The sequence below is a fragment of the Plenodomus lingam genome (genome assembly GCF_022343315.1).
Source record: "Plenodomus lingam strain CAN1 chromosome Unknown contig_3, whole genome shotgun sequence".
Lineage (NCBI taxonomy): Eukaryota > Fungi > Ascomycota > Dothideomycetes > Pleosporales > Leptosphaeriaceae > Plenodomus > Plenodomus lingam.
The window spans coordinates 1,398,071-1,409,602 of record NW_027093944.1 but is presented as its reverse complement, the minus strand read 5'-3'; the positions used below and the strand labels follow the sequence as shown (position 1 = coordinate 1,409,602).

Sequence of the window (11,532 nt, the reverse complement as noted above, 5' to 3'; positions counted from 1 at the left end):
ACCGTCTCCTCGAAGACCTTTATAGTCGTGAATCGATGGGAACCCGTGATTCAAACAAATTGTACAGTGCTCCATCAAATCATACATGAAACGACCATGGTCTCGTCGCTCATATCGTTCTGAACAGACGCCTCTGGGAATGTTCCGATGTGCACTGCGGTACCAAGAATGCAATCGGTACCTCGCTCGCGCCATCGGCATGAAGCCCGAGACCCGAAGTTATTATAGCTTGCGCGTCTGGCATTGGCATTGGCATTGGCAACTCGTTCTTTCCGTCACTCTGTGTCTGGATGTCCTCTGCATTCACCGCCGTCATCTCGCTCACACCATCGTCCTCAATCTTCTCATGTGGCATTTCATCATCCTGCATAGGTGTGACAGCCATTTCCTCAGAGATACGATACAACGGCGCAGAAGCATTCTGAGGCATAATCTGAATTTTTCTGGCCATAACCATATTCTCGCTGGCGATGTACTGTTCTTCGATGACGCCATCCAGGCCGCCTCTTTTCTCGGCAAAGACCAGCTTTGACTCTTTTTCAATTTGCATGAGGGCGGGACAGCAGCATGGCGCTTTGAGAGCGTCTTCTATGGGTGTGCCTTCTAGGTTATGCTTCTCGCGGAAAAGGCTGTATTGCATGCAGATGGGGAGAGGTTGGATACACCAGCAGCGTGCGAAGTAGTAGAATAGGCACTGGTAGATGTGAGTGAAGACCAGCATCTCTGAAGTTAATTGGAGTGCGTGATGCAGGAAAGAAGGACATAGTAACAAGTTTGACATCGTGTGCTGCTTCACACATGGGCAACAGTTGTTTTTCAACTTACCGCTGCATTGATCTGTTCATACCCCGACATATCGCCATCATTTTGAAGCCGATGAAATGTCTTGCCAAATGTGATACACGGACAGCACATCGTCAGGATAGCTATACGTCTCCTCTTCAGCATGCGGTCTCATCATCCAGACTGTCCGGCACATACCAAGGTCCCAAGGCGTGCAACATGCCCAAAGACTCGTCTTCCACGCCCTCCCTTCTGTCCCAGACTGCGTCTTGCTAGCCCTGAGATCCTCATTGATAGCCTTATCGAGTTTTGTAATGGCTCTCTTGACGGTCGCGATACCAGTTGCCGTTTTGTTCTTGACTTGCTTTATGGTGGCGTTGACGATGATTTTGGTTTGTTCCATGGTGGAGGATGGGGTTGCTGTTGCGGCAGTCGATGTAGAGGACTGCGTGGCAATAGAGGCACTCATGGCTAAAAGATGGGCAGGAGCTCGGTATAAAGATGTAGTTGCGCTGTTGATGAACGGGATTCGACAGAGAGATGGGTTGTGGGTGTTAGTGGGTGGCGCCGATGATGCTGGCGGATAGATGTGGTGTGTTAGAGGAAGGGCGTAGCACAAAAATTGATATGAGGACGCGCTTATGAAATGTTTAGTCGCTTGAGCGAGGAAGCTGCAGTGGGTGAATAGCGTGGAGAGGCAGTATGGCAAGAAGGTAATTAAATCGCAAAAAATAACATCACTGCGGACGCACTTACCTACTACCAACCCTGAAATCACAACACATGTCCACTTCTCACCTTTAAGAGTGTGTCCTTTCTCAATGTCAACATCGTCCTGCTGTGGCAATGATATACATCGCCGGCTCATCAATTGGTCAAATACGAGCATAGAATACTCAGAATAAAGATACCAGTCTGGACCGCCAGTCAATCACAGCAGTTAGACGCGTGGCATCATCAGGCACAAAAATGTTTCTTCTGTGAAAATCGGCCCGCAGGAGCATTGGTGAGGACAAGCTCTAAAGATTTAGGCTCTTGATGACATCTTACAACGTGTCCTCTGACTTCTAATAATCGTAGATAAGTGGTCTTGGATCATTCTGCTGGAAAATGTTTCATTCCCGAGGACTGTTGGGTGTACTCGTGAAAACCCATTGTCTATCAGGCTAAACAATAAGATTGTGAATCTATCCCTAAAGATGTGGAAAGTCAACGTCTTGTCTTGGGAGCACACCAATGAAATATGATTAACTTACACAACCCCTGCTATAATTATCTCCTGTGGTAATACCAAGATTGTTGGTTCTAAGCACCAACACTGGATCCCACAATACTTGCCTCCACAGAACCCGTTGAACATATCCAATTCTACCAAAGGATAAATCAGCGCATCTGCAACTCCAAGCTTCCATATGCTAGAAATTACAATTTTTCCATCTGTTCCACAAACATGGCTACAGACTATAGCATTTGCCAAAGTGCATCCATCACACTCCGTTTCCACGTATCTGAATCCCTAGCCATTTTCCGTCACTATATATCCAGTGCGAGTGGAATTTATAAGATCGCCGTCCCAGTCAAGGACTTTGGATACAGACTTGAACCCTATTCAACAACGTGGGCAAACCCAGTAGCAATTGAATTGTTCAGAAACAAGAGGAGCCATCTACCACCTATATAAGCGCTAATCGAGCTGCAAATACAAACTCTCCCATGTCCATCCCAATCAGTCAGGCGCGTAGTCTGAGTTTGAAACGAGAATAGTAACCGGGACAGTGCGTCTGAAAGATGGTTTTCAAGCAAAACCCCATGTCCTTGCATACTGTGCAACATCTAGCTCAGGTATCCCCAAATTACCATGAAACCAACGAAAACATATACCTTGAGCTATTCAATTTCGCCCAACGCCAGAACCTCGCACCCAGCAAGCCCTCAAACCCATCCCTCCCCAAGCCCCCCCCCAAAACTCCAACTTTTCTTCCAAACCAACAAACCCCCTCCGCCTTTCCTCAACTCCAACCCCCCTATCCTCCCCCTTCCACCCCAGCAGACACCCTATCAAAAAAGAAATCCATACTCTCCAACGTATCCGTAACATTCCCCGACCTCCTCCCCACCCTCTGCGTCTCCTTCAACTCCTCCGCCAACACAACAGCCTGCCTCGTCCCAATCCTCCTCGCTATAAACTGCAGCGTCGCAATACACCACTCCCGCATCTCATACGTCGCCAAATCGCTCTGGCCCGCCGCATACAGCGGCCAAATCAAATGCATCATCCCCGGGCTCTTGGCCGGGTCGAGAAACGTACCAGGCGGCTGGAGCGCAGGGCGCGCCGAGATACGGGCTCGGGGCGCCGCAGTGGGTGGTTGGGAAGCTGTAAAGGAGCGGTACTCCGAGGCGCGGGGGAAGGGCAACATGCCCGTGATTTGCGGGACAGAAGCAATGATGCCCGCGACCGTGGCATGCATGACTTGTTCGGCCCCGAGTTTCTGGGGCAAGGCTTCGGCTTCGCTGAAGAGAGGGGGGTCGTAGGCTTCGCAGCCCTTTTTCAGATTTTCGCGTACGGCTTTGTAGAGGTACATGCGGCAGGAGCGGAGATTGTTCCACATTTGCGCGATCCAGGGGTCGATGTAGACGCTGTAGAATGCGCCGTAGTGGTATGGCGAGGGAGTGTTTAGGTGGACGGTTTCGTAGTGCCAGATACTCGGCATCAGGGCCTTGACTTCGTCGAGTTCTCGGTCGATTTGGAGGGCGCGGGCGAGCATGGTTTTAGGGTCTGCACGCTTGTCTTGGTTGAGATTGATGGCGTCGTGCATGACTTCTACGATGCGGGTCGTCCATTGGCGGCCGTGGATTTCGTAGTCGGATTTTGGACGAAGATGTTCGTATAGGCCTTTGAGGCCTTCAGGCACCGTTGTTCCCGTTTCGAGCGCGACAAGTAGGGCAACGCCGTAGAACTGGTGGAAAATTCGACGGGCAATGCTAGATTTGAACTGCATGGGCCCACGCAGGTTGATGAGGGTGCAGGCGCCGTGGACGTGTTTGGCCCAGGCTTCAATGGAGCGCTTGTCGTGGAAGATCATGTTCTCGTACATGCCCAGCATGATGACGGAGACAAGGACGCTGTCTTTCACAGCGAGTGTGGGGTCGCGTAGAGAAGCGTTGGTGGAGCGAAGGGCAGAGACATAGGCTGCTTGGGCTTTTTGCATGATGGCCGGACTCTTGCAAGTGTTTGCGTATCCGGCCAAACTGACAGCATTGACGCTCTCTCGAAATGCGTCATCGACATCATCTCGACAGAGAAGCTCGGTGACCCATTCGAATTGCCCTCGGGGAATCAGTCCTGGCTGGGCAACATAGTTGGCGATGAAGAAGCCGAGAGCCTGTTGTTCCATCGGTGGTACGAGTTCCCTCCTCATGCTTTTTGGCGTAGGATACCGGTACGGCGACCAACTATCCATATCTGTACTTGAATGCCTCGCAGAACCCCACTCCTTGCCAAAAGAAAACACATCCGTATTTCCCTCATGCAATACTGGCGTAAGCATAAGCATATCCGACCCCCTACTCTTCCCATCTCCTCCCCCTTTCGCCTTGGCCAACTCTTCATACCTCCTCTCCGCCTTACGCGCCACATGCACACTCTCATTCTTGAACATCATAGACAGCGGATCGCGATAGCCATGACACTCCTTCTGCGCCCTCAGACATTGGGAGCACGACGGCCGTTTCTGGTCACACTTGGAACGTCTCGATTAGCAAAGCCATCCCACGCTCACGAACAATGCACCACCACAATGACAATAAAAAAATACTACCAGAATCTAAAACCCCAATACGATCGAAGTACATCTTGGAGTGGGAACCAAAAAGAGAGCGCAAAATATACCATACCTTGACTTTCCTATCCCTACAATTCTTACACCCCCTCGACGGCCGCCCAACATTAGGCATCCTCACACACACACACACACACACACAGCCCCCCTGCCGAAGGAATCCCGCTGAAAAGCAAGAGAGGAACACAAAGAACAACCCCACCAAAGTGGGTCAAAAGGGTCGATCAGATAGATCTGCGACGCGAGTCCGTAGGGCTGGACTATCCGTCCGTAAGGCTGAAAGAAGGGGGACCAGCAGATGTCCTCTATGTACTCGTACGGCTGCCAACTTGACCAGTACAGTGCTGTGCTGTGCTGTGCCGTGTAGTCTGAAACTCAACCTGACGGGGTGGGTTGGGTGGATGATTGGGGTAGGTTGGGACAGCGGTAGGGTAGGGGCATGTTGAGTATGGTAAGGGTGGATCGATGGGGTGGGGGTGGCAGCCTAATCACCCCGTGCGTACAACACCAACGGCAACATCAAACCTTGGAACGCCAGTGACACTGCAGCCAACTGCCACAATACCTCCCCATTCAAAGCACACTGTAAGAAATAATACACATCCTTGCAGAGATCAAATTCACCTACATCCCCGCCATCTCGTATCTATCACTCACCCCTCCTCTCCTCAGCTTCAGCCCCATTCCCAGCCCCAGTCCTTACCCACCCCGCCCTCGCCCCCAACCAGCCCATCCACCTCCCTACACCTAGTCCCCAAATAGAGAGTAGCGCTACATCTCCAACCTAACCAATGCAATGCAGAGTTGAATCAGTGGGGGGCTGCGGACTACAGGCTGACATGAACTCGCACGACCGAGCGAGTGATGCGTGATGCAGCATCCATCGTACAAAGGTTGCACAGCATGGATTGATAAGAGGAGGAGGGAGGGCTTGCAGCGTGACGATGTGGGGAGGATGGAGATGGGGGAGGTGTGTATGTACAAAGGCCATGTATGTACAAAGGCCATGTATGCACAAAGGCCATGTATCGAATGCAAGGTCCATCACATCCATGTTTTGATTTCTCGGTGTACAGTGGGTACAATGTGCAATCCCGCCCAAGAGATCCCACACCTCACCAGCATCCAAGACTCAAAAGCGGCGACCGAGTACAAGGTCAAGTATAAAAGGCATTCAATTGTCATGTTCTCCAAATGCTAAAAGTACGATTCACTGCACTACATACTGCATACACAGTCGACATTAACATATAAAGCCCCATGCACATACACATGCACATATCCGCATCCTCCATCTTCCAAGCCAATATCCCTCCCCTCGAAAACAAACAAGAAAAGAATACCCCTTTCACAAACTCTCAACCCCAAGCCCTCTCAAGAGCATGCAACCCACCAAAAAAATCCTCATGTAAAAAAAACCCCCCAAAACCACAAAAACAAAAAAAGCCCAATATCAAAAACAAAAAAAGAGTCGGCCGCAGTATCCACAGGCAGGCGGAGAGGGTATGTTGAAAGGAGAAGCAAGGAAAGCAAGCCGATGCACTAATCTCGTCGCGTAGGAAGGTGAAGAAATCGTCGAGGATGGAATAACTCGTTTCGCTCGCCAAAAAGAAGACAGAAAACTGGAATAAGATAGAGGGTCCATTTGTACATGAGACATGAACATTGGAAAATAAAGATGAGTGTCAAGACGTGTCAGAGGACCAACGCCTTACACAAGAAAGGGCATCTCCCGGGCAAAAAGCTGGGGACATCAGGACAGCTGGTCTCAAGTGATATTGGAGGCTGAGAATCCAGCCCAGACACCCTTGCCATCGCATTACTGTCGAAACACTGGCCACATTGACATGACTGTGTATATGTTTTTCATGACGCCATGACGCTCATTCAAAGGCGGTTTCCTCTCTCACCATCAAGGGGTTTCTCCCATCGCCCCTCCCATCCATTCGGTTGTGAAAGTGTTGCTGAGCTGATCCATTTGATCCTTGCCTCTGGCCCATGTTCAGGAACATCATACCCGATTCACGTCTCCTTTGTCTCTGTTCTTTGGCCGTACCGCCCTGTGCAGCAGTGTTTAGGCTACCGTAGTTGTCGGACTGAGTATGATAGGATTGGGCTTGGTACGGTTGTTCGTAAGCCGGTGTATCGTAGGAAGGACGCATAGGTATGAAGCCGCTGGATGAGGGTTCGTAGGACGGATATTGTGACTGCTGCTGTTGCTGTTGAGATTGTTGCTGCTGCGGTTGTTGGAGGAGCTGTGGTGGTGGCGGTGGCGGGTAATTCGGTGCTGCACTAGCCTGATATGTTGGCCGATCAAAACGCTGCTGGAACGTCGTCTCACTGTACGCAGGTGTTGGTAAATCGGAAAACATCTGGCGGCGTGGGGAGCGAATGGCTTCGTCGCCGAGGTGCGGCGTGCCGTTACGGAGTTCGTGAATAGGGGAGCTTGCTTCGTCGAGAGCGGGGCCGAAGATGTCAGGAAAGTCGGTAAGGAAGAAGGATATCAAGGGTGCCGGGATGTTGAGAGTTGGCGCGAAGACGATGCCGACGTTGCGCACAGTCATCTTGTTGACAGCGGAATTCTCAACGATTTCGATCAGGAACAGGGAGAGCTGGCGGAGGAGCTCAAAGTTTGCATCTGGAAGTCTATGTACGAGAACGTTGAATGTTTGGATCTTTTTACTGCGCTCATCCATATCTGTGAAAATGTTAAAATCAGCTAGACAACAGTCTAATGGCAACTCACCGAGAACCTTGAGGAAGTCGAGGTGCAGTTCTCGCGTCAGGATGGAAGACGGCAGCTCTCGCAAATACAACTTGAGCAACGATGCAACAGCATGAACATCATAGTACTGTCCATCTAGGAGCTTGATATCACCCTCGACATTAAAGCGATCTCGGAGACCCTTGATGACGATGTTAGACCCGCTAAGCCTAAAGATACCTTCTTCGCTGATGGCTTGTTTTGCCTTGAGATATTCTAGACACCTGTACACAACGGCTGGCAACATAACAGTGACTCCCACAGGCTGTGAGAAATCTACAGCCTCCTGGAGAGGTATGCCAAATATGCTGCGATTGCCAAGTTGTGATCGCTGTTGTTGCTGTTGCTCCACAGCATGTTGTAGTTGGTTGCCTGACTGAATCGCTGCAAGTTCGGAAGAGCCACCACGACCCCTGAACCCAAAGATGCTGCGCTTCTTGTCCTTGATAGCGGTTGGGCCAGCGTTAAATGCTAGTTTATTTCCCCAAATCTCCACGTCGCGAATGGGGGTTCCATTGCTTGGTGCTGAGATGGCAGGGTAGTGGCCCAGGCTGTCTTGTGAAAAGGACGCACTTTTCGGTGAGCCTTTGCCGGGTTTCGCTCCCATAGCATCCCGATGATTGGGACCGCGGACCGGAGCCTCTGCTGCCACCGTGTCGTCGTAGCTCAGACCTTGTAATCGATCTGATTTCTCAAACTCTGGGCTGTCTCGTGTGTGGGATCGAAAAGAGTCTTGGCTGGGTTGCTGCTTCTGCAAACGTGCAACGCTGGGAACTTGTATCTCGACGGGTGAAGAATCATCTGGCATGTCTACATGCTGCAGAAGAGCGTCCACCCAGGCATCCCTTTCCTCGTCATTCTCTGCGCATAAAACGTGGCGTACGAGACTTGAGGAATCCTTGCGCTTCGGCTCCAGAATCAAGAATGCATGGCGATATTGGTTGTCTTCCGATTCGTCTTTTCTTTGGGGTGATTGGCTGGATTGTTGTTGCGACTGCTTTCCAATCTGCGCGTTTTGAAGTTTGATTGTGCCCAAGTGCGCACCACCCTCTGCCTCGTAATATCTGAACTCGGGGCCATCGAGGACGAAGAACCGGGCCTTCCAACCACCAAAATTCTTGCCACGCTTGGTAAGGTAGCCCTCCTTTCTTTGTCGCATCTTGGGAACTGACACGTCTGCTCCTGCTGTGGGATCCGCTGGAGCAAGTCTGTCCCCAGACTGTGCGCCGATAACATCGCTGGAGAAGTACTCGCAAACGATTCGTGCTGTCTGCTCGTTCATCGGGGTTTCCAAGACAGTGTCGAAGTACTGGTTCAGTGCTATGCGTCGAGCGTCTATCTTGGCTGGTGCGTGACCCCCGAACAAAGACCGCTCAGGAAGACGTCCCTGGAAATCACACAAAGACTTGAGCTGGGCGTCCAGGGTCGGTAAGGTGGCTATAGTCTTCTCTACGCGCCATAACTGCTTGTTGTCGGAACGAGCATAGATGGCGAGAATAAAGACTGGATCTTCCTCGCGTGGACTCGGCGCAAGCATACTAAGACGAGATGGCCGTAGTCGGGACGAGAAGACCTTGACTTCAATCGACGGCAGCGCATTGGGAGGGAGCAGGAGGCCTGGGTACTGCTCCGACACAAGACCGCGGTAGACGTGTTCTGCATCTGGCACTTCGTCAAACGTAGGACTGCTGTTGGTTGAGTCTGGACTAGGTTGAGCGCCGGGCACCTGTAGTAGAGTCGACGCGTTGTTGTTGTTGTTGTTGTTGTTGCTGCTGCTGCTGCTGCTGGACGCTTTCGACGCCTGCACCTGATTCTGATTGACAGCTGGCGACTGGTATGACTGAGGCGTATATGGGGCAGGGGGACCTGGCTGAGGCAGTGATCGCGCGGCAGTATGGGTCATGGCACTAGGCGACATGGGTGGGGATGCTAACGTCGATTTGGGATGTCTTGGCAACGGCGAGCCAGGCGGTCTATCTGTGGGGCGGGGGCTAGAGGGAAGGCCCGGACTCAACATGGGCGATCCGAGAGATGCGACGCTCCGGTTAGCCACCATGGAAGTGTCCGAGTTTGTTGGACTTAGCAGGGCGTTGAGTGAGGTTGCTGGAGGATGGCGGGGCGACAGGGGAAGACCGGTATATTGGCGCGGCGACAGAGAGACTGCAGCCGTCGCTTGCTGGTCGCTTACCGGGACCTCTGTTGCCGCTGAGTGTGACAGCGGCGTGTGCTTACTCTCGCTCTCGCTCTTCTGCTTCTTCGACTTGCTGCGCGCATCCTCCTCCTTTGTGTAGAGCGCTTCTCGAACGCGGTCATCCTCTTCACGAGTCTTGCGCCTTCCGCGTTGCTCCACAATGGGGATCTCGTCCACTTCCAGAGTGTCATTGTAGTCGGAGTCGACGTCGTCTCCATGGACGGCTTGGTGGAGGTGTGCGCTGGTCGTGATGGGCTTGGACAGGTTGAGAGGTGCTGGCGGAGGCTTTCGTAGAGTCTGCGCGGATTTGCGCGTTGGGGTGTCGAAGCCATCGCCACCCAACACTGGTGTGGCTTGGGTGATGGATAACTGAGGTGCTTGTAGATGGCTGTCCTTTTCTTCCACAGCAGGAGCCTCGGCAGTCTTCTGTTGCGGCGGCGGCGGGGTGATTGATTTCGCAGGCGGCTCGAGGATTTGCGGAGCCTGGCAGCCTTCGGACAAGGCAGCATCGAGGCCCAGTCCTCTGCCTGCCACATGGGGGGGTTGCGCACGTTCGTCGTCCTCGCCCGTGGGTGAATTGAGACTGGAGGCCGTGTTGGAGGCACTATGTGCCTCGGAGCAATGGGAGGGCGACTGGGCTAGTTGCGAGTCTGGGATGAGGTGTGGTGCAGGATGCTGCTGTGTCAATGGGGACGTCTTGTACTCTGAATTCTTCTGCTGCTCTGCCATGGCGGCGGCGGCGTCTTCGGCCCGCTCGCTCAGCGCGGGCGAGGGCGACTCACTGCCTTCGCGTTCGACGGTTGAGGCCATTGTGTCGGACCGCTGGAGGGCGCCGGGCCCAGAGGCTGTCTGCTCGGCGTACTCCTTCATTTTCCGGCGGTAGCGATCCTTGTCCTTGAGGGCGCGCTCGAGGTCCTTTTGCAGGCCAATGACCATGGCGCGCTGCTTCTCGACCAGACGCCACAGCTGGGCATTGTGATTCGATGTGCTCTGCTTCTCCTTCCACATGGCCAGCAGTGCAGCCTCGGGCGAACCTGCGACCGCGATCAAGCGCGCCATGTCGGGCGGGCTGGCATTGCTGGTGTCTTGCGAGTTCTTGTTGACGTGGCCGGGAGGCATCTTGGACTGTGAGGCGGCCGAAGACAGCGACGAGGCGGCCGAGTCTATCGAGGCAGTGCGCACGTTGGGTCTCGTGGTCGTGGTGGCGCCTGTGGTAGCGGGAGGAGGCATGGCGACAGGCGAGGCGGGAGGGGACAGGGCGGGAGACGAGGCGTGACGAAGTTGCGCATACGCAGACGGCCGGTCGGGCTGCGTGGTTCCACTGAGGGGGTGGTGTTGCTGGCGGTGCTGTTGGTGCTGGTTCTGATGCTGGTTGTGGGTGTACGGGGGCAACGGCGGGGGTTTGGGCTGGCGCATCTGGGATTGAGACAAGGCGCGAGGCAGTGTGTGACTCTGCGTCTGCGTCTGCGTCTGCGTCGGTGTCTGAGCAGTCGCTCTTGTTGTTGCTGTCGTCGTCGTCGTCGTCGTCGTCTGGCTGTTGGCGGCGGCGGCGTGCAGCATGGCTATGGGAGCGTCGGCCACAGGCGAGGTTGTCGCTCACGAATGGCAATCTTGATGCACTTCTCGATTCGCTCGAATGGCGTCAGATCATGTCGATGGGCGTGTCTGGCGAGGAATGGGGGATTCAGCAGCACGCGCAGTGGGCCCATGTCATGGCTGTGTAAGAAAGAGAGGGTCGGAGAGTCGAAACCTCTCTCTTCCCAAGGCGATGGGTCTGCTGCTCAATTGACAGTCAGTGGGACGGACAGAAGTGAGCGCTGGCGGCAGACAGACTGGCTGGGAAGCCCCCAGCTGCCAGGGTCATCATCAGCCGGAAGTCTACAACCTAGCCTGCTACAGTAGGTAGGTCGTCTACTAAGCGTCCAAGCACATACCGGTACATGGATACAGCCTAG

The 11,532-nt window shown here is 53.3% G+C and overlaps 3 protein-coding genes across 3 annotated transcripts; all 3 read right to left on the bottom strand.

Moving 5' to 3' along the window:
- Positions 1-109: 109 nt before the first annotated feature.
- On the bottom strand, positions 110-1,252 carry IAQ61_007857 (uncharacterized protein; the record flags this gene model as incomplete). Its single annotated transcript, XM_003841945.1, has 3 exons — positions 110-694; positions 826-926; positions 982-1,252. 3 exons carry the CDS (start codon positions 1,250-1,252, stop codon positions 110-112), a joined length of 957 nt encoding a protein of 318 aa, XP_003841993.1.
- A 1,555-nt stretch (positions 1,253-2,807) lies between these two features.
- IAQ61_007856 (uncharacterized protein) lies at positions 2,808-4,737 on the bottom strand (the record flags this gene model as incomplete). Its single annotated transcript, XM_003841946.2, has 2 exons — positions 2,808-4,523; positions 4,678-4,737. The coding sequence occupies 2 exons, from the start codon at positions 4,735-4,737 to the stop codon at positions 2,808-2,810; spliced, it is 1,776 nt and encodes a 591-aa protein (XP_003841994.2).
- A 1,060-nt stretch (positions 4,738-5,797) lies between these two features.
- On the bottom strand, positions 5,798-11,406 carry IAQ61_007855 (uncharacterized protein). The gene is made up of 2 exons (XM_066097765.1): positions 7,369-11,406; positions 5,798-7,320 (listed from the first exon to the last, which is right to left on the bottom strand). Exons 1-2 carry the CDS (start codon positions 11,135-11,137, stop codon positions 6,506-6,508), a joined length of 4,584 nt encoding a protein of 1,527 aa, XP_065952262.1. The 5' UTR covers positions 11,138-11,406; the 3' UTR covers positions 5,798-6,505.
- Between the last annotated feature and the right edge of the window lie 126 nt (positions 11,407-11,532).